At 40.3% G+C, this 23,712-nt stretch overlaps 1 protein-coding gene across 2 annotated transcripts in view; it reads left to right on the top strand.

Annotated features, from left to right (window-relative positions):
- Window positions 1–23,712, top strand: part of LOC124789272 (splicing factor 3B subunit 3) — a 53,909-nt gene that overhangs the window by 5,568 nt on the left and 24,629 nt on the right. Inside the window, exons 2-6 of one of the 2 annotated variants that reach the window (XM_047256577.1) lie at window positions 1,555–1,812; window positions 1,900–2,070; window positions 8,400–8,572; window positions 11,712–11,966; window positions 15,405–15,646. In XM_047256577.1, the coding sequence (XP_047112533.1) occupies window positions 1,587–1,812; window positions 1,900–2,070; window positions 8,400–8,572; window positions 11,712–11,966; window positions 15,405–15,646 (1,067 nt within the window). In that variant the 5' untranslated portion in view covers window positions 1,555–1,586. The remainder of the gene's footprint in view (window positions 1–1,554; window positions 1,813–1,899; window positions 2,071–8,399; window positions 8,573–11,711; window positions 11,967–15,404; window positions 15,647–23,712) is intronic. The other variant, XM_047256578.1, reaches the window with a different exon arrangement.

Here is a 23,712-nt window from a genome sequence, read left to right as displayed (position 1 = left end):
TAGATTTTGACTTTTTCTAACGTTTTTGATGTAATTGTCACTTTGTTCTACAAGATATTATTCTCTCTTAGTCAGCCACCCAGGCTGCCTGTTTGTGATAGTACCCTGTTTTGAAGGTTCTAACGGAAAGCAACTTTCAAAGAGCATGAGAAAAGTCTTGAGAAAAGCATTATATTTATCGTCTACTGTATCAGCACTATAAACATCTTGCCACTCTTGTTCCTTTATAAGGTTTACAAAGGTATCTACGGCAACTGGATCAGCTTTCCTGAACAGCTGATGACTATTTAACACGTGTTGCAGCACAAAAACCTTTTAGAGTTAAAATTTGTGCATCATGATCTGAAAGGCCATTCACCTTTTTGCTAACAGAATGCCCTTCTAGTAATGATGAATGAACAAAAATGTTGTCTATGGTTGTTCTACTGTTCCCTTGCACTCTCGTTGGAAAGAATACGGTTTGCATAAGATTATATGAATTAAAGAGGTCTACCAGCATCCTCTTCCTTGCACAGTCACTTATACAATTAATATTGAAGTCACCACGTATAACTAAATTTTTATATTTCCTATAAAGTGAACCAAGGACCTCCTCTAGCTTCAACAAAAATGTTGTGAAATCTGAGTCTGGGGACCTATAAATAACAACAGTTAGAAGTTTAGCTCCGTGAAATTTAACCACACCTGCACAACATTCAAACACCTTTTCAGTGCAGTACTTTGAAACATCAATTGACTCAAATGGGATGCCGTTTTTCACATACATGGCTACTCCCCCACACCGCAAAGAGCTCCTCTAAAAGCTGCCAGCCAACCTGCATTTACATAAACTTATAGTTTGATGTCTTTTTAGAATTCATAAACATTTTATTTTATCTGTTATTACTTTTCTGTTATTTCATGCACTGACACATTCCATGACCATAGAGACTTGCTAGTCAGTTTGGTCCTATGGAACCAGATGTGTAAAAAAAAATAAAAAGAAATATGTATGACATACACTAGTGCAGTTCCCTGTGCAAATGAAAATAAATGTCAGATCAAATACTGCTTGGTGTTAGGAAGGTTAATGTAATCATTGAAAAACATTCATACACTACTCAGATTTTATAGATTCTCAGTCTTTAAAGTTGTGGTAGAGCCTTGGGATCAGTTATTTTATGCTATCATTGTATTGCATAATTAGTTTGATCTCTGGAAATGGAATGCTTGCAAGAAATTACCTGTGTTGGAATATATGATGTCCAAAATTTAAAATGTTGACATTGAATTTAATGATTATTGGGATTTGTTTCAAGCAACCACATGATATTGTCCTATACTCAGCATAAAATAATTATGGTGTTTCATTCCGTTTAATTCAGATGATGCTGTTTAGTGGGATGTATCAGGCTTAGGACTTGTATTACATTTATCCAACAGAAAACGGTTAACTGGCTACAGCAGTTAATGTAAAGTATTTGTGTTGGGAGAGTGAAGATTTCTGCAGATATTGTCAAAAGTAGTTGGATATATATTGTGAAGAGATTTTATATTTCATACAGAAGTTAATAGTTTCAGGTTTCCAAGAATAAGAAAAACAGAAGATGCATCTATACAATTTAACACTACAGCGTGCCACTGGCATTACTCATGCTGTCCATGGAAACTTCAGTGGCAGTAAGACTCAAGAGATTTTAGTTTCCCGTGGGAAATCTTTGGAGCTTATGAGACCAGATCCAAACACAGGAAAAGTTCATACATTGCTCACTGTGGAAGTGTTTGGAATTATTCGGTCTCTGATGGCTTTCCGTCTTACTGGTGGGACAAAAGGTTTGTCAGTGCACTAACAATTTGAATGCTATATTCTTCATGTTTCACTGGAAGTTTTGTAACAGTTTAAATTCTTGTTCATTTCAGATTATATAGTAGTTGGTTCAGATTCAGGAAGAATAGTGATTCTAGAGTATTCGCCATCAAAAAATATTTTTGAGAAAGTTCATCAGGAAACTTTTGGGAAGAGTGGATGTAGGAGGATAGTGCCAGGACAGTACCTGGCTATTGATCCCAAGGGAAGAGCTGTGATGATTGGTAAGTTGGTGTGTTGCATTTAGCTTGTATTGTCACTGTTAAAGTTAGGTTAGTGTTCAGGTTAGCATAAGACAAAGTGATTGTGACGTTTTATAGAACCAGTCTATTGTTCAGCAAAGTGGTGAAAGAAATTCATATGTGCAAACTAGCTTGGGCATGTAACTTTGAATAGTTTGAAAGAGTTTTGGATTTTTGTTTCTGTTAAAATGCAGGTTGTCTGTCTTGTCTTGCACATTAGGGACACTTGTATGTTAGTTACCACCATGGAAAATATCTTTGTCACATTCAGTTCCATCATTCCTAAGCTTATATCTCCAGCTTTCATATTATAATTTACACATTGGGAAAAATGTTAGATGCACTGGCTGATTAAAGGTGTATCAAATCTGTTTTTTGTACAGGTTGATATAATCGAAGTTCGGAATTGTTACATCGTGTATAAGAATGTTATCTCAAATCTCTGTTCCAAATATGCTGTTTGTACATTGTGCAATTCAAAACCAAGTGTGTGCACATATGTAAAGTATGCACAGAAAGCAGACAGTACAAGAACACAGTCTTGATGGGCTGCGGTAGGGCAAAACTGCACTTCTGGTGTATGCCAGTTGTGTTACAATCTGGTTTTGGTGACAAATTGTGTATTGAGTGTTGGCAGTGAAATAGGATGAACCTATAGAGTCGGTTGTCATTAATCATTCATAATTTCTAAGGATCTGTAAATAGTTAGGTCATATTTTGTTCCATTAGGTTTAGAATTTAACGTCAGTTTTTGTCAAAATCGGAAATTGAGACGTAAGAGTAGGTCATCAAAATGATCGTGTAGATCTCGGTGTAGGCTGTGTGTCCAATCTATTATGACAGTTGTATTTTTGTGTTGAGATTTGTTTGCTTCATCAAATCGCTAATCATATTCCAACCCGACCTACAGTGTCAGCACATCTAGTTTCCTTCTATTCACATTTGTTGACTTTGACAACTTAAAAACCAGACTGCCGTATTCTAATGTAACAGAGGTCCCAGACGTATCTGTGTGCCAGTAATAGGTAAATCGGTAAGCAACTTGAAAACCAGATCAGTTAATACTATTTGTTGACTCTCCATATTGTAAACACAGGGTGTATCAAAAAGAATCATCAGATTTGGCATGTCTGTATTTCTGAAACTAATAAATGTATCCAATGAATTGTTTTTTGACGAATGGGAAACTTTTTTCATAGGTGGTCAATATGCCCCCCTTGAGATGCATGGCATATGCCAGTGCTGTATTCAGATTGTTCCCACAATGCAGCAAACACGTCTTGAATTACAGCTTCCACAGCTGCTGCTACGCAGTGTCTGTCCCTTCATTGTTGTTGGTAACAGGAGGTGCATTAACAGTCTTCTATAAACACCCACAAGAAATAATCACATAGTGACTATGGAGGTGAGTAATTTAAGGCTGAATCATTTGGTCCAGTGCAATTGAGCCATCATTCAGTAATCCTTTGATTTAAAAATTCCCACAATTCCAGATACCAGTGTAGCGGTGCCCCATCATGTTAGTAAATGAAGTCATTCGAATTGGTCTCCAACTGTGGGGAAAATAAAGTTTCAAGCATATCGAAGTGCATGTTTCTTGTAACAGTGTTTTTGGCAAAGAAAAATGGACCATACACCTTTCCACGTGAAACTGCACAAAACATGTTAAATTTTGCAGAACTCCACTTGTTGCTTGTCACCTTCACGAAGAGCTTGCAGCAGCTGAATTTTACATGGTTTCACGTGTAAATGTCAACACAACACATGCCACATTGACTTTTTTCTTCTTCTTCTTCTTCTTCTTCTTCTTTTTATGAATGGGAAACTCAGATTTTTTAATACCTTTTTCATAGGTGTTCAATATGTATAATCAGTTCGTATCTTATGCCGAAAGAAATAATTCATTCATTGATTCTGATTGGATGCTGCATACTACCACCCAATTGGCTCGCAACACTAGAGCTCTTGAAGTCTTAGCAATGCAATAGTATTCAGAAGCATTAGATAGTTTGTCATTTCTCTCATGGGTTGCCAGTACGCTTTCCTAAGACAGGAGGCCGGCAAGCCTTCCCCTCCAGTGAGTGCTTCCCTGTCCAGCTCTGCTCTTGTATTTTGTCAGAGCTGTCCTAAGACATGCACATTGTGGTGTACAAAGGAAGAACTAGTTAATAAACAGCATTAGCACAGTTACAGATGGTGTAGGTAGTAACAGCTCACAGATTTTGCATTATTTTTCTTTTACTCGACTTACTGCCATTTATGGTGAGTCATGTAAAATGTAAAAACATTTAGCAAATAATAGGTTTGTTTGAACAGTTATCAGAAAGCGCCAGACAACAGGCTGTACTGCGCGTGCGCAGCTACGATGATGTAGGCAGCCCGTGCTTGGTGCTTGCTCTGCTCATACGCTTTTTGTCGTATTTCTGGTGGGGCATCACATGACCATGTGAAGCCGTGCTGCCCATGCAGCATGTTGTTGAGAGGACATACTGAATTGTACTTAGAGCAATTGTTTTATCATATTCCACACAGATAAAGGATGCAAATAAGGAAGCAGTTCTTGCAAAATATCATTTCAAAATTAGACTCCACAGCTAGAAGTACCATAAAATTTTGCTAAGGGGTGACTGACAGATTTTTTTTCTAAGTTCGTACTCTGCAATATTGTTATGTAGCATTTCCAACGGGTTTACATCTACACAGCACTGCAAAAAGCTACTAGGATGGAATCCAAATTACTTGCAACAAAAAAGACAGTTTCTTATGTAGCTTACACCGGAATAAAGGGCAATAAATTTCATGATTATTTCAAAATGTGAAAAAATTAACATGGTTGTCTGTGAGGCAAAGAAACTGTACAACTGACAGTTTATATTCTATTCTAGGAATAAATTTGAAGCCATGTGGGGAGTTAAAATGATAAAACATGGTATGCTGCCAGTCTAAAATTTAGCATAGAATGGCATTCTGTAAATTTAAGACGTAAACACAAATTGAGAAATAACTTCAGGCCCAGAGGAAGTACTAGACAAGTGCCTTGTGATCGAAAAACACTTTCACAGAAGGCAGATCTATAAAATTCTGCTACAGCTGTCATTATATTTGAAACAAAATATTTAGTTCAAAACTACTGACCATATTTGCCTACTTAGCTTCAAGTCAATGTTTACGTATGTTCGTACGTGTATAGCATTAATAGATCTTACAATGTCATAAAAGGAACAGGACATCAAAGACTTCTCCAGCAGCATCGGAATTTCATAAATCATACTAAAATGCTCCATTCCGCTCTAATTGCACATTTCTATGTCCAGATGGACTCGGAAGTACCTGAAATTCAACTTTTCATGTGGTTCTTGTGATACCAATTTTCTTGGAGGTCCAGTACTGTATTATGTTTGGTTCTTTATTATTGTATAACGTCATTCGTCCCAGAAAATTGAAAATCTGCATTTTAAACTGAACGAGGTTGAAAGTAGCCAATAGCGCGGAATGAAACACTTTGTTCCAAATACACCTACTGCCTCGTTGTTGTTGTGGTCTTCAGTCCTGAGACTGGTTTGATGCAGCTCTCCATGCTACTCTATCCTGTGCAAGCTTCATCTCCCAGTACCTACTGCAACCTACATCCTTCTGAATCTGCTTGGTGTATTCATATCTTGGTCTCCCTCTAAGATTTTTACCTCTTGGTCTCCCTCTTCGATTTTTACCCTCCACGCTGCCCTCCAGTACTAAATTGGTGATGCCTTGATGCCTCAGAACATGTTCTACCAACCGATCCCTTCTTCTAGTCAAGTTGTGCCACAAACTTCTCTTCTCCCCAATCCTATTCAACACCTCTTCTGCCTCAGCAGAAAAAAAATTAACTGAAGCGAATTTCTCTATAAAACAGACAGAAATAGCTTCATTAAGACATTAATGGTTGATTGCTAATAATGTGGAAATAATATAAAATCAGAAAATTGAAACTACTAACTTATTTTGGTCTTTCATGGTTATGAGAATGTATATTAATTCACTTGATGGCTCCCGGCCACAGAAATCTGTTTTGTTTTCATTTGACGTGGGAGCTGTAAACGAAGACACGAAACATGTAAACGGCCACAGGTCACGTGGGGAAGGCCCCTCCCCCACTATAACTCAGCTTGCTCTGCTCATGCGCAAATCTGGCAGCTTGGGCGCGCCACGAAAATTTTTCCGGGTAGCTTCTGGCTACTTTCTGCTACTGCTCATACACCAAACAACCACACTCCAAGTAGCCAGAAGCAGGAGGAAGGCACTGCTCAGACACGAATTCAGCTATGCGCACGAGCCCGCTAGCAACTGCTCATACGAACCTAATGCTTTTAGATTCTCTGTTACCCAGATGATGGCATTCTATTTGTCAGCAGATTGTACATTTGAATTTATGATCTGAAGAGAGCAACTTTGTTGTTTGAAAACTGATATTGATTTCTGTCTCTTAAATTGTCATGCAGTTTTATACTGTACTATGTGCAGTAGAACATTCCCTGTACGTAAATACTGCCAAGATTAGAAACAGATGGATATTGAGAGGTGTAGACACTGGCACATTAGGTGTGAGGAATAGCAGAATCGACAAGTTGCGAGACTAAAAGACTTCCGACAAATGTTCGCTTGTTTTGGGTCACCACCAGCCTTCTCTGCATAAAGTACCATGTTCCTTGGATTTGTCATTCTGTGGTGTCCTAACTGTGTTGCATTTTTAGTTTGTTGTTCACTCTGTGTGCCATCTGTGCTTCGTATACGAAAGCAGAAAGACATAATTTCAGTACTGTATGCTAAAGAGTTTAGTCTCATTTGACAGCAAGGGAAAGTGTGAATCATGGCAAGGAATGTGTGAATAATAGGGGTCAGGATTTATACTGTTCATTGCTTGCATTATTTTGAAGCAGTGGATGTAAGGGAATATTTGAAGTATTTTATGGCAAAAAAGAAATAGTGTGTATCCTATAGCTAATATTATTCCTTAACAATAGTAAAATTTATTGTTCGGTACACTGATAAATTGGGCTCAAATTTATTGCAGTGTGCATTCATTTGTTAACGTTTATTTTATTAGTTAATAAATTTGTTTGTAACAAAAGTAATTATGACATTAATATATATTCAGTGTAATTCCTGTAATATTGGGTAACTGCATGCATTGTGATGATACTGCTTTGGTCCGTGTTGCTGATATACACTGATAAGAACAACAAGGCACTGATGTATGCATGTAGTTGTCCAAAAGTAAACAAATTAACAGGAGACATTCATAAAATTCCTGTTTACCATAAGATATATTTTCTTTCAAACGGTTTTCTTCTTAATGAAGAATGACTTGTCCTGCAGAAAGAGTTCAGTTCATTGAAATGCCCTGGAAAAATATAACTATTGCAACAGTACTTTTGCTTATATACTTCCCATTAATGATCAGTGTAAAACGATTTGTTTGAGCAGTTTTAAGCCTTTCTTGGTCCTGTCTTTGATTTCTGAGTTTGAGTTTGATTCTAATTGACCATGACACTAACATAGCAGATGTAGCTGGGATGGACTAGGGCCTTGACTTTTCTGTTGGTTGCATTTTTTCCCAGTCTGTTGCAATAATTTTATCAAGATAATCATGCAGAGAAATTTAGTTTGAAAGAGTGCTAGATTGAAAACCTAAAAGTATCAGGCTTTCTTAGATATCACTTTTTTCACCTATAATGATTATTTTATTAATGTGAAGAACGAAAAGTTACACTTTGCCTCAGAGTTGATGGTGAACTGGTTTCTTATGAGCTGCTTTGAAGACAGGAAAAAGCAAGGGCATACCGCTTTCAGTATTACAATGTAGTAAAGCATGGAAGCGTTCAGGACATCTTCGCTTGGTCACTAAGAGGCAAAACATGTTATTATTGAAATGGGACAATTTCTCAGTCATTGTAGTGTATGCAACTGGCGAGTAACATTTGGCCTCTGATAACACTGTGTTAACTGAACTTAAACACACGTGTAGATCACAATTTTGCCACCGCCCCCCGCCCCCCCCCCCCCCCCCCCCCCCCCCCCCCCCCCGGACACACACACACACACACACACACACACACACACACACACACACACACACACACACTCTCTCTCTCTCTCTCTCTCTCTCTCTCTCTCTCTCTCCCTCCCTCTCCTTTTCATAATGCTACATTCCATACTGGATTTTCCATTTTTTACTATTATTTCCTTTAGTTGTATAGCCATTTGTTATAGCTTTTAGTTGAAGTTAAATTGGATATGATTTGTGTAATTGTGATGTAAATTATCTATTGCAGGAGCTATAGAGAAGCAGAAGTTAGTATATATCCTCAACAGAGATGCTGAGGCAAGGCTTACCATTTCTTCACCATTGGAAGCCCACAAAAGTAACACTTTAGTTTACCACATGGTTGGAGTGGATGTTGGTTTTGAAAATCCAATGTTTGCTTGTTTGGAAATTGATTATGAGGTATGTACTGTAAATTCTAACCAGCCTATAAAGTTAAAGCTAGTTACATGTAACTATCTGCCTCTAATTGGTTCTTTGATATGCACTGTTGGATTAATTTTTTTCTTAATAAAGGTTCGTATGAGCAGTTGCCAGCGGGCTCGTGCGCATGCGCAGAGCTGAATTTGTGTATGAGCAGTGCCTTCCTCCAGCTTCTGGCTACTTGAAGTGTGGCTGTTTGCTGTATGAGCAGTAGCAGCAAGTAGCCAGAAGCTACCCAGGGAAATTTTTCTGGCGCAGCCAAGCTGCCAGATTCACGCAAGCGCAGAGCAAGCTGAGTTATAGTGGGGGGAGGGTGGGGGTCCTTCCCCACGTGACCCACGTATGTTTCGTGTCTTTGTAATATTGCTGGTCTCTTCGGTTACAGCTCCCACGTCAAATGAAATCAAATCAGATTCCTGTGGCCGGGAGCCATCAATTGAATTAATATACATTCTCATAATCATGAAAGACCAAAATAAATTGGTAGTTCCAATTTTCTGATTTTATATTATTTCCATGTTATTAGCAATCAACCATTAATGTCTTAATGAAGCTATTTCTGTCTGTTTTATAGAGAAATTAGCTTCTATTATTTTTTTCCCGCTGAGGCAGTTAGTTTATTTGAAACAGTGTACTGACTAAGTAGGCAAATTTGGTCAGTAGTTTTGAACTAAATATTTTGTTTCAAATGTAATGACAGCTGTAGCAGAATTTTTATAGATCTGCCTTCTGTGAAAGTGTTTTTCGATCACAAGGCACTTGTCTAGTACTTCCTCTAGGCCTGAAATTTTCTTAATTTGTGTTTACGTCTTAGATTTATAGAATGCCAATCTATGCTAAATTTTAGACTGGCAGCATACCGTGTTTTATCATTTTAACTCCCCACATGGCTTCATATTTATTCCTAGAGTAGAATATAAACTGTTAGTTGTACAGTTTCTTTGCCTCACAGACAACATTGTTAATTATTTACACATTTTGAAATAGTCATGAAATTTGTCCTTTATTCCGATGTAAAAAAGTTATCGTACTTAGAGTTGTGGAGTCTAATTTTTAAATGAAAATTTGCCAAGAAGTGCTTCCTTATTTGCATCCTTTATCGGGGTGGGATATGATAAAACAATTGCTCTAAGTACTACTCTAAATGTCCTCTCAACAACATGCCGCAGGGCTGCCCATTGTCATGTGACGCCCCACCACGCACGAAATTCCACCAGAAAAGTGTATGATCAGAGCAAGCACCAAGGACAAGCTGCCTATGTCATCGTAGCTGCGCATGCGCAGTACAGCCTGCTGTCTGGTAACTGTTCAAACGAACCTTTTGAGGTGGAGCTCCTCCACACCCACACCAGTATGATGTCCAACACAAAAGGTCTACTGCCATCTCTGCATGAGGGTTAGTTTTCCCTAAATTGATGTCTCACAGGATATGGATACTGTGATGTTTACGTACATCTGGTTAAGGTTAACCATCAATACACGCTCATCTGGAAATTGATTGGGTTGAGCAAAGGGTAGCAGTTTGAAGGGCAGAGGGGGGAAATGTGCCAAGGCAAGAGCCAAAGGAAAAAGCCGTTGCAATGGTTGGGTTGGGTTGTAATAGTAATAGTGGTATTCTTGATGCCTGTGACAGGTCATGCAAGACTAGGCTATGCCAGGTTTGATTTTTCTTCCCCATACACGGCATATACGCTGTGGAAAATGTCAAGAATTTTAAATTGTTTGTTTTCAGTTGTGATTTTTGGCTGATAGGAACTGATACACAAAGAATTTTGCTTTAGCTTGCTACTGCTGAATAATACTGCTGCAATAAAACTTAAGTTGCAAAGGAAATGACATTTACAGTAACAAAATACAGTTTGTCTGATGACAGCGAAATGTTCCAAAGACCATGCAATACCTTGTAACGACAAACTGCTTTTGATGTGTTGTTGACATAGTTTCGATGAGTGCGATGTCACATCTGTTTAATTTCTAACAGGTCATGGAAAAATATTGCAAATGGTGGTTTGAGAAGTGTTGATTTCAAAGGAAATTTCTTTCTATGCAAAATGAATTATGTTAAGTGTGAGAATGTGTGATAAATTTTGTAAATTATAGTGTGTTAGACTCTTATTGAAAATTTAATACTGAAGGCCAGCCACTAGAAAAATGTCATGCTAAAAAAGAGCCGCCATTTATGCCATTATTTAAAATTTTACTGGCACATTTGTGTTGGGTATATCTTAAAAGCGTAACACATGCTAATAAAAAGGTAAAGTTCAAAGGCTGATTTTTCATATTTGTTAGTTCTTTCATAGATTACAAATTATGCCATAACAATGGCAAAATGTGTAATTGTCCTTAGAAAAAAGTGTCAAGAGTTCTTGATCAGTTTCACAGGTAATTGTCTTTTCTATGGAAAAGTATGTACTTGATGGAACATGAATTCAGCCAGGTAAATCAAGAAATGTCAGATGCACAGCAGTGAAATTTATAATTGTGCTAGTCACAAATATTCAGCTGCTGCAATTTAAGCTTTGCTCTTTTGATCCTGCCTAATCACACATCAGGGAAACCACAGCAAGAACTTTCTGACAACTACTATTATATGTGAAAGTTTAACTTTTCTTGTAGCCATATGGTTTGCATATTAATTTAAACCATTAGCTTTTTCTATTTCTGTGCTAATATCTGCAGTCATTGGCTGGTGAGGTCATGTAACATATCCTGATTTCGGTGCTGCAGAAGCTGTCGTGCTGTGTTTGGTGGAATTTTTGTTTGTGCTTTCATATTACAAAAATTTGCAGTACAAATGCTGCTGCACATCAGATATTCACAAATCGTGTTTTTCATAAAGTGTCAGGAAGTTCTGTGCTGGTGTATAAAACTTTAACTATTCAAAGGGTGAAGTATATTGTCACTTAACTTTTTCACCTGGGAAAAAGTGTATTTTAAACTGGGAAATTCCGGAATTCTTCCGTGTCAAAGTATACGCTCAGATATACCTGTCATCGTTTTGTACCTCACTGTTGGTGATGTGTGAATCTGACTTACCTTCGTTGTGTAATTTCTGCAATATTTTATTTCTTAATACTGCAACTTACATCCAGCTTTGATAAATGCATTTGTTTTACAGGAAGCAGATACGGACCCAACAGGGGAAGCAGCCCATAAGACACAACAGACACTGACCTTTTATGAACTGGATTTAGGTCTTAATCATGTGGTCAGAAAGTACAGTGAACCCTTAGAAGAACATGCCAATTTTTTAGTTTCTGTTCCTGGTGGCAATGATGGTCCAAGTGGAGTTCTTATATGCTCGGAGAACTATCTTACTTACAAGAATTTGGGAGACCAGCATGACATAAGATGTCCTATTCCACGCCGCAGGGTAAGTTGTCAGTATTTGAGTGATTGTTAGGGTATTATTTTTTTAAGTTAATGTCATTGAATGCTCTTGGTAAGTGGAAGTTCTGGTAGAATGTGTATTACCTAGGAATCAAGGTTACAGTTTGTTGCGCAATAGATGGATTGAGTCCACAGTAACATAAGCTGGAAAACCTTGCGTGCTTTATTTTAGCTTGAAAAAGTTTGTCTAAAAGTACCAAAGATTTCTTATTTATGTGCCTGTTGAGGATTAGTATTAATAGGCGTGATTAATATAAAAAAATTTGCTGTGCTTAAATTTTTGCACTGGGTATCTCCAACACTTAAATTATTGAGTGTTGGTCGTAAGCAGTGCAATATTACATGGAGGTTATTGCATCGTTCATGTGAGATTTGTATCTCATGTGTTGGTTTAGGCTTCCTACACAAGATTTTTTGAAGTCACTGTATTTCAAGTTTGATTTAACATCTCTGGAAATTGTTAAATACCTATGAAGTTGTCGTTAACAATAATATTGAATTTGTGTTTGCCCACGGTAGCCGAGTGGTCAGCGTGACAGAATGTTAATCCTAAGGGCCCGGGTTCGGTACCTGGTTGGGTCGGAGATTTTCTCCGTTCAGGAACTGGGTGATGTGTTGTCCTGATTGTCGTCATTGTTTTTTCATCCCCTTCGACGCACAAGTCGCTTGCACCCGGCGAACAGTCTACCTGGCAGGAGGCCCTAGTCACGCGACTTTTTTTTTTATTGAATTTGTGAAAACTACAGCCCCCTCTGCTACGTGTTTTCCATTTATTCCCTTCCTCAGGTTCTGTGCAGAGCCGCCTCATTTACCTTACCAGCCCACCAAATTTTAAACATTAGTCTATACCACCACATCTCAAATGCTTTGTTTCTTTTCAGTTCCAGTTTCCCCATAGTCCATGTTTCACTATCATATAATGCTGTGCTCCAAACATACATTCTCAGCAATTTATTCCACAAATTAAGGCCAATGTTTGATATTAGATTTCTTATGTCGAGGAGTGCTCTTTTTGCTAGTGCTAGTTTGTTTTAGATGTCCTCCATGCCTAGTCTGTCATGGGTTATTTTTCTGCCTAAGTATCAAATTCCTCAACTTCTGCTACTTCATGACCATTGATCCTGATAGTTTCTCATTGTTTACATTTCTCTACTGCGTAATTCTTCCTTTCACTGAGGATAGTAAATTTTATTAGCGAATCCTTTATCATTGATATCTTTTCACCTTGAATTTTAATTCTAGTCTTGAACCTTCCTTTTACTTCTGTCATTGCTTCTTTAATATATAGAGAGAACAGTAGGGGTGGAAGATTACATCCTCGTCTTAGACTCTTTAGTTAACGCATTTCATTCTTGGTCTTCAGTCTTATTCCCTATTGGCTCTTGTACGTGTTGTTAATTACCTGTCTCTCCCTCAAGCTTACCCCTACTTTCCTCAGAATTTTGAACAATTTAGCCGAATTTTACAGTGTCGAATGATATATATATCTTTTTTTTTTTTTTTCAGGTAGACAAATCCTATCAATGTGTCTTGATTTTTCTTTAGTCTTGCTTCCATTGTCAAGTGCATTATCAGAACTGCCCCTGATGCCTTTACCTTTCCTAAAGTCAAACTGATTCGTCATTTAACAAATTCTCATTTTTTTCCCATTCTTATGTACATTATTCTTGTCAGCGTCGTGGGTGCACGACCTATTATGCTGATTAAGTGATAATTTTCCCACTTGTCAGTTCTTGCAGTAGTTGAAATTGTGTGGATGATATTTTTCTGTGACTACAAATCCATAAGAATTGGCAGGAAAACAATAGTTAGGGCGTCATAAATGGTGTTGTGTGCTATTAATACAAGGTGGGACACAATGGACTCCATAGTTTGTCAATGAAGAGCATGTAGGTGCAGTAGTGGAGTGGGAGTAGTGGCGTTAGGTGGTGCAAACGATGCCAGTTACAGTAGTCACCACGCTGTGGGCTGGTGAACATAGAGGCTAGTCGTAGAAACGTTATTTAAAAACAGTGATAATGTGGTGACAACAGAGTGCTTTTTGTGGGTGGTTTGGTTTGAATTGTCATGACAGTGTTCTTGATGCTAAAACCATTAGGAAATGGATTACTGGTGTTAGGGCAACAGGATGTACAGTTCCTAGAAAACAAGCTGTCCAGACTAAAACTGTGAGGACACGTGAAAACATCGTGGCAGTGAGAGCATCCATTGAACAGTCTCCCATCGCGCCCTATGTGGAAACATGCAGCTGCTCTTGGAATATTGTCCAGGACAGTAAGAAGACTTTTACACTCTGACCTTCACTTACACCCCTATAAGTTGGTTGTTTTAGAATTTAGTCCAAAAGACTGGGTGACATGTACAGATGCTTGCAAAGCAATCTTACACTAATTGGATAAAAAACATCAGCAAAATTTTTGTTACTGGGTGGCTAAAAACCCTTGTGAACTTCACCAAAGACCACTGCACAGCCCCATAGTGACAGTTTGGTGTACTGTGTCCTCCATAGGTGTTAATGAGCCGTACTTTTTTGACTGTCGACTTGCAGCTCTTACTTTGAACTTTGTGCTGTTGCAAGATGCTGGAGAAATATTTACACCCTGAAATAGAGTATGGTGAGGAATGACATAGGGCCATTTGGTTTCAACAGGATGGTAACATGGCTCATACTGCCTTGTCATTCACGCCAAATTATGCAAGAACAGTTTCCTGGCCGCCTGATCTGAAGAGGGGATATCCCATCGTCCCCTTGCTCCACAAATTTGAGCCCCTGTGATTTTTGTTCTTTGGGGGCACCTCAGAGCAGGGGTTGACAAAGTTCAACCAAGGACTTAGGAAGGAAGCTCTTAAGAGGGCAATTAACAGATGTCATCGCTGGAATAATGCACGATATGCTGAGAAGACTTTTAGAAAACTTTTCTGAACAGCTCATTATGTGCATCGCTAGTCAAGGTAGTCACCTGTATGATATAATTTTCAGAACCTAATGAAAATAAAATGCATTGAATGTAGTTTTCAGAAATAAAAAATCATCTTTATTGGTTTTTATAATTCACGTGTCAAGCCAGGGTGTTCAATTCTGCTCCACTTTGTATCTCAGGAAAACGGTGCTAATTTACCATGCTTAAGTGTTCGTCATATCCAAAAACCTTTGTGGTTAGTTAACTTTTGTAAGATTTATATGATGTGAAATGCTTTTAGTTAGAAGACCTTTAAAATATTAATTGAATGTACAGTCAGATTTGCTGCTTTTTTTATTTATGTAAATTGACATGTTGATCATTAATAATTGTGGCTCACGTGGGAAATAGGTCATTAATTGGTGTGTGCAAAGGAAAAAATGTAATAAAGTTAATGTTAAGAACTGAATTTCTGTCATTTCCTTAACAAAATGACCTAGTTTTCTGCTTTCTTTTTACAGAATGATTTAGATGATCCCGAACGAGGAATGATTTTTGTGTGTTCTGCAACACACAAGACAAAATCAATGTTCTTTTTCTTGGCTCAGACAGAACAAGGAGACATATTCAAAATAACTTTAGAAACTGATGAAGATATGGTTACAGAAATAAAACTGAAATACTTTGATACTGTACCTGTGGCTACTGCCATGTGTGTTATGAAAACTGGATTTCTCTTTGTTGCTTCAGAATTTGGCAATCAGTAAGTAAAGAGCTTTTAGTATTAGTATGTTTGGTTGTAGTCTCTCTGTATTTCCAAGGATGACAAGTACTCTTGCAAGGGGGACTGACTGTCTGAAATGGAGCCATAAGGTTCTATGGAAGAAATGTCAGGGTTGCCCTGTGTGCAAAGATTATGAGAGCTGAGGATTTTTCAAGCCACAAATGTATTAAGTTACAATACTAGAGGTAGATACTGAAGTAACAACATAAGGTTACTTGTTCTGCAATGCAGGCAACTTACGGGAATAATAAGTTAGAATATTATTTAAAAGGCAGCACAGTTTTGATACGATTACCTGTTACAAACTGGGAAAAGGCCTACTGCATCCAAGTTATGACAGAGAGCTGCTTCTAGAATATTCTACATAGGGTTATCTCCATCAGACTTGTAGATGAAAATAAAAACAACTTAAGGAGACAGTCTAGCATGTGACTGCTGTAGACCATACAGGATGAGTGTCCTGATAGTATCCTCAGGGTGCATATGACCCGGGAGATCTGTGAAAAACCTTGGAATTTTTTCATCCGGGAAAAACCATAAACAACAAGAGCACTCATACGAGTGTCTGCCAACAGCAAAAGACGTCAAAGGCTTTAGGAAGACTACGCAATGTTTCATAACAACAAATTGTTCGAGCGGTTGCAAGCCAGCTTATGCACATGTTCAGTTGAGTCGTGTATGTGTAGTACCTTCTCCCATTTCTGGCTATAGAAGTGTGGCAGTTAGCTGTATAAACAATAGGAGCAAGCAGCCAAATGCTATCTGAAAAAAATTTTACTGGTGCGCCCAAGCTGCCATATTCACGTACGCGCATCAGTCCAGGAACTAGGGGGTAGGGGCAAACAGAGGTATCTGCCCTAGGTGACAGTTTCAGGGGTGGTGGGGGCAACTTATATTATTGAGGAAATAGACCCCGTTTCACAAATCGCTCAGCATCCAGCGTTCGTTGGTATATTGATTACTCATATGAATTTGATCGTCATTTTTGGTTTTTTATCGAAATATCCTATTCAGTAAGCTATTGAGACTTGGTACCGAACGGTCTTCCCACTAATCTTACGACAATTGTACTGACAGGTTTTGGATTTTGGTCTGGCCCTGTCGGTCAGTGAGCTGTTGTTTACATACAACTTTAATTTGTTATTTTTAATATATTTAGCAGTTTTAGCTTTGGATTTAGTGATTGTGTTACTAAAGAATCACCAGAGGATGCATCCGGCTGGAAAGCGAGTTCATAATAGACTATTTTCCTTTCTCGGAAATATGGTTAGGCTAGGTTGCTACTGTGAATGATTACATCCAAAAGAAATGTTTTCCGTCAATATTCTCTCAAAATACGTGTTATTTTTACGCAAATAAGAGTTTAAAGATCATTAAATATCAAGGCATCAGCTCTGCTTACATATATTACAAGAGTGTGAACTGACGTTACTAGTGGCTTTGTGTACTTTTCCCACAAATGGGTTAGTTAGTAATTATTGAAACGTGTTTACAACTTTCAAGTAACAACGGAAAGCAATTATGTGAAGCCTGATATTGGGAACCGTCCAAACTATCACGCATTTGTGAGTTACGCAGCTCCGTTTGTCAACGGTCAACTTAGGTTCCTTTACACAGTACTAAAAGAATTGCTCTGTTTGTCTGTTGTTTGGCATGGCCAAGTGGTTAGTGCGCGGGAATGCGAAACGGACTCAGGTTCGCACATGGGTGGATGCAAAAAAAAAATTGTTTTCTTTCTTTCTTCTTCCTTTCTTCTTCTTCTTCTTCTTCTTCTTCTTCTTCCCCCCTTTCTTCCCCCTCCCTCTTAACATATTCAACATGTTCTGAGACAGTGTTATTCGTGTAAGTTTTTTTTTTTTTGCACGCGCCAGTATTCGTTATTACTTACAATGTATGAGCACACTTCCTCAGTAGTGATTCCATGATTTCTGTGTGTTTAAAATACAAAATATGAAATTGCTGTGAGTGAAACTACCGACAGCGACCTTTATATTTTTTCTTGTCAGAAATAATTCGCCATTTTTTCCGAATATGTAACGTTTTCAAAGTATGTGGTTAGACAAGAATCTAAGAGCACAACTTAAATTACTGGGAATGTAACTAGCAGCAATCACCTTCATAATCTTGCTTGTCACAAGTATTTATCTGTGATCGAATCCTCAACCACAGTACACAGAGATGAAAGATCTCTGCCGTAATATTTTTAGACTGTAGCACCATATACGAAACATTTTCATTCATGAGATGCATATCATATAGGGAAGTGGTCTACTTAATCATTTGGATCTCTAGGAGCAAGTTATAACCACATTCTGTTTCTTATTCTTTGAAACTCTCAGAATCAATTTTCGGGTGTTTTTATAGATGTATTAGTACAGTGTGGTACACACACTATTCCTGACTCATTTTCTGAAATGCAAAATCCAAAACACAATGTCCGTGTGAATGTAAATAAGATGACATAATGCGGCATTTATGACAATCTGTGGAATACAGTCAAATACGCTATCGTTATTATGCATGCATGGAAACATGCGGTCAGAGAAACTGAAAAAAATTTACGCATTTCAGCTGAGTATCATGGAAAAGGATATACTGCGCATGATCCTGTTAAGGAGGAGGCAAGGGCGAAGAAGGTGGGCACGTCAGCTCGATGGAAAGCAGCGTCATGTGTTATGGCAACGTAAACACAATTTTCGGTACTAGGAAGAATAGCGCACCTGTGTCGTCCGATAGCCGCTTTGTGTTCGTGCGCGCTGCGGTGCGCATGTGTGGATCTGCAATCGCTTGCTTTTGATTGGCTTGCGTGACATGAACCGACAACAGAGCTTCAGTTCTCTAGACACGAACAGTATCGCTATGGGAATGCATGCTAAACAATGCAGAGACTCTAATTAGAGTACTAGACCATTCGGTACTCTTGAGTACCGAAATGATTGGCACAGTGGTGGAAAGATACGGAATAGGCACCCAGGGAATCCCTGTCGCATCTAAAAATAAACTTCCCTGCAGACAAAAGGGAACCGGTCTTTATGAGCTGAGTAGAATAAATCCAGAACTGGAGAATGCCAATCGCTGTTCATGTGGATGACTGGATTTGCAAATGATAAGCATGGTTATAATTACTAGCGAAATCCATAGATTCAGACTACCGGAGTGGAAATAAACGACTAACAGGAATAACAGGCAAAAAAGTTCACGTATTGTCTTCTCTGTGTATCCAAGAAAATGAAATTTTGATAGAAAAAGTTTGGCTGGACCGCTGCATGACTAAGGGCTAGTTATATAGTCCCCGGCTAGCAGCCGCTGAAGTTCTATTCTGGGAGTAGCACAGAAAACGCGTTGTACGAACATGTAGTAACACCTAACCGGAGAATAAATGTGGGATAACTAAACGGATCATTGTGGCAGGAATAGTGAAGTTAATCAGAGAATAAGTTTTGACACTGGCGGGAATAGTTACAGAATTAGTGATGGCAGGATTGTTTGTTAGAATGAGGAACAAGAAGAAATGGGGACCCACACAAATCATGGAAGAATATGACTATTCCAAATTTATATATAAATTTCGTACTACTGCTTTTCAATCTAGTACTTCAGAAGCTAGATAGTATGAATGAAGTAATGAAACTATTTCCTAATGTAAAACTTCTTGCTTGCAGTAGGCCTAATAGGCATTTGATACCGGTGCTTCGTGAATTATATACTGTAATGTTATAAAAATTACCATTTGTGCAAAACAATCTCATTTGGTATGCGTAACAGTTGCTGCAATATTAAACAGGCCTATTTCATTTTGTCCGGCAGTGACAAAATACACATAATCAGATTGAGAAACCACACCAGCCTTGGTTACTATTTGTATTATCAGCTTTTCTAGTATTAGACAACGGCATTTCGTTTTCTCATGTAGCAAAACATTGATGAACTTTCCCAGAAAGGAAAGTATGCCATATGAAGCTGTGGCAAGATTAGAGAGAGAGAAAAGCTAGGACTTTACGGATTGAAGAAACGTGTATTGTCTTCCTTGTCTGTTATGCGTTTTATGTATCCTATATTTAATTTTATGTCACACAAAGCAGCAAGTTATTAGCTAATAGGCAGTAAAGACTGCAAATTTTCTGAAGAGTTCTTGTTCTGTCAGTTACAAATAATCCCATCGAGCACTAATTGCTGATTTTTTTTAAAGGGGGCAGGATGTCAAACTGGCTGACTGGGAGCAGGAGAGGCACCACAGGACATTTTAATGTCCACTGGCCTGAATATAGTTTGATGGCACCCATTACAAAATATTACACGTTTGAATTCCACAGAGCAAAATACAGACGTGCGATAGAATAATGCTGTGTGAAGAGGTATTTTGTTTCCGCTTTTCCGACAATCAAGTATTAAAGCCTTGCAGAACAATGAAGTTTTTTGCTGGTTTGTTAAAGAAATGTCTTTTATTAATCCTTTCTACTGGGGCAGTCAATTTATTTGAAACGAAGTGTTTAATTCCACACTATTGGCTAGTTTCAACTGTTTGCTGCATTTCAAGTTCACGTTTTCATCTTCTATCACGTCCCCCCTGCAGCTCCGGGGGTTCGAATAGGCCCGAGGTATTCCTGCCTGTCGTAAGAGGCGACTAAAAGGAGTCCCTCCCCCTCAAGGGGGGTAGTTAGCGCCTGCGTCCGGAGACGGACGGTTCCACGACCTATATTTGCGGTCATTTTGGTTTTTCACTAATTCTGGTTTCTTCCTTCCTGTGGTTTTTTTCCTTTCTTTGTTCTTCTCCATCTCACTGTCTTACTTACTCTTCTCCTTGCCTTCTTCTCCTTGCCTTCTCTGGTCTCCGCCTCGGCGTTTGAAACAGTCTGTCCTTTCTCTCCCTCTCTCCCTTCTTTTTCCTCTTCTTCCTTCCTCCCTGTGCGTGCCTGAAGGCCGATCCACGCATTCGCACGCGTAGCCGGTGACGGGGTAACGCGTAATTCCCCGTCCTGGGTAGACTAGTAAGGCACGCATGTACCCCCTGGTAAAGGCCAGGCCCAGGGAGGGGTGATTGCCTGAGCTGACACCTTCCGACCATGCTGATTGGTCCCTCCGTCCGTTTCTCGGGAGGTGTGACCTGAGGTGTAAACATTCACTTAAGGAGGGAGTGCCCTCTGAGAGGGTCCCCACAAGGACAGTGCCATCGGAGACGCTGGCAATCATTGGGGATTCCTCCGCAATGGATTTCTCTTCTTCTCCCTCGACTTCTGCCCAAAAACGGAAACTTGACCAGCCACCAGTGACAAAAGTACTACCGCCTGCCCCACAGTTCCTCGTAGTTTCTCGATCTGAGGATGGGAAGGATTTTTCCTCTGTCAACCCTTTCGTTATCCAGAAGGGCGTAGATCCCATAGCCGGATCTGTCAAGTCTTGTACCAGGTTGCGTAACGGTACCTTGTTACTAGAAACTGAGAGCACCTTTCAGGCACAAAAACTGCTTCGGGGCACACTCCTGCACATGTTCCCTGTCCGGGTGGAGGCTCACCGTACTTTGAATTCGTCTCGTGGTGTGGTATATACTAGATCACTCGACGGATTGACTGACGAAGAGATTCAGTCTTTCCTCGCTGAGTAGGGCTTGATGGCTGTCCATAGGGTCATGAAAAAGGTCAACAATGACCTTGTACCGACCCGGACACTTTTATTGACCTTTGATAGTGTTCAGCTGCCGTCCCGCATCAAAGCGGGCTACGAGGTTATTTCTGTTCGCCCCTATGTCCCGACACCTACGCGCTGCTACCAGTGTCAGCGTTTTAATCACACTCACCAGTCTTGGTCCAATGCGGCTAAATGTCACTTGTGGCAGGGATGCCCATGAGGGTGACTGTCCACCTCCGTCTCCACGTTGTGTGAACTGTCAGGGTGACCATGCAGCGTCCTACTGCGACTGTCCCAACTACAAGGAAGAACGTTGTATACAGGAAATTTGGGTCAAAGCGAAAGCGTCCACCTTGGCTGCTCGCAAGCTATTTGCTAGTAGGAAGCCCACGCTGCTCCCAGCGGGGAAATACAGTACTGTCCTCGCCTCTCCTCGGACTACCGGGGAGGTGGCGACGCAGACATGCGATCTGACCTTCAGCACTACGGTCGTCCGTTCTGCCAGTGCTAAGATCGCCCGGTCGACGCCTCCTCTTCCTCCTGTCACCCCTCAGACACAAGCACCTTCATCAGCTTCTGCCAAAACGAAGACCCAGAAGTCAGATGTACAGGCCTTCAAGAAGGAACCGTCCTGTGCAGACTTCCTACGTACCTCGAACTCCTAGCCATCGACCAGTACTTCCACCAAACTACCTTCCAAGAAGGCTCATAGGAAGCACAGTTCTCCTTCTCCGCCACGGCGCATTTCTTCTCCTGCGCCACCCAGCGGTTGCCGCCCCAGGCCGTCATCCATTTTGCCTGGCCGCACCGCTGGTAGCCAAACATCTGTCCGTTCACCGGTGGAGGAAGCTCCCCCTCCCGGCCATCTTAACAAGATGGACGATGACTGTCCACCTACTGATAGCGACAGCAGTGCTCGCTCGAAGCCAGACCCTCAGCGGCCTTCGAGGTGACCCCTTCTTGCATTTTCTTTTTCTTCTCACGATGGCACTTCTTCACTGGAATATTCGCAGCATTCGCTCCAACCGAGAGGACTTGAAGTTGCTGCTCCGCTTGCACCGTCCGCTCGTCTTAGACCTCCAGGAAATGAAGCTACGCCCATGCGATCAAATTGCCTTGGCACACTACCCCTCTGTGCGTTTTGACCTACCCCCTGTGGCAGGTATTCCGGCTCATGGAGGGGTTATGTTCCTGGTCCGGGGTGATATTTACTACGATCCCATCACATTGCACACCGGCCTACAGGCAGTTGCCGTCCTAATTACTCTCCCCACTTTTACATTTTCCATTTGTACCATTTACACTCCATCATTGTCTGCAGTTACCAGGGCAGACATGATGCAAATTATTGCTCAGCTGCCTGCACAATTTTTGTTAACTGGAGACTTCAATGCCCACCATCCCCTTTGGGGTTCTCCAGCATCCTGCCTGAGGGGCTCCCTGTTAGCAGACCTTTTCAACCAGCTCAATCTTGTCTGCCTCAATACTGGCACCCCCACTTTTCTTTCGGACACAACTCACACCTATTCCCATTTAGACCTCTCTATGTACTACCCAATTTGCACGCCGGTTTGAGCGGTATGCACTTTCTGATACATATTCAAGCGACCACGTCCCGTGTGTTATCCATCTCCTGCATCATACCCCCTCTCCGTGCTCAACTAGTTGGAACATTTCCAAGCAGACTGGGGGCTCTTCTCTTCCAGGGCAACCTTTCAGGATCAAACCTTCACAAGCTGCGATAGTCAGGTTGCACACCTCACGGAAGTCATTCTCACTGCTGCTGAATATTCCATCCCTCACACTACTTCTTCTTCTCCACGTCGCGTACCGGTCCCCTGGTGGACCGCAGCATGTAGAGACGCTTTACGTGCTCGTCGACGTGTTTTACGCACCTTTAAACGCCATCCTACAGTGGTGAATTGTATCAATTATAAACGATTACATGTGCAGTGTCGTCGTATTATTAAAGAAAGCAAGAGAGCCAGCTGGGCTGCTTTCACAAGCACCTTCAACAGTTTTACTCCTTCTTCTGTTGTCTGGTGTAGCCTGTGCTGGCTATCTGGCACTAAGGTCCACTCACCAGTTTCTAGCTTGACGGTCGCGAATGACGTCCTTGTGGCCCTTGAGGATGTCTCCAATGCCTTCGGCCGCTTTTTCGCAGAGGTTTTGAGCTCCGCTCATTACCACCCTGCCTTCCTCTCCCGAAAACAGGCAGAGGAGGCAAGACAACCTAACTTCCGATCCTCGAATCATGAAAGTTATAATGCCCCATTCACCATGCGGGAACTCGAACATGCCCTTGGCCGGTCACGGTCCTCCGCTCTGGGGCCTGATTCTATTCATATTCAGATGCTGAAGAACCTTTTTTCTGCGGGTAAAGGTTTTCTTCTTATAATCGCATCTGAACTGAGGGTCAT

This window comes from Schistocerca piceifrons, chromosome 3 (assembly GCF_021461385.2).
Source record: "Schistocerca piceifrons isolate TAMUIC-IGC-003096 chromosome 3, iqSchPice1.1, whole genome shotgun sequence".
Lineage (NCBI taxonomy): Eukaryota > Metazoa > Arthropoda > Insecta > Orthoptera > Acrididae > Schistocerca > Schistocerca piceifrons.
Note: the sequence above shows the minus strand (reverse complement) of the source record. Positions and strands in the feature narration are given on the sequence as shown.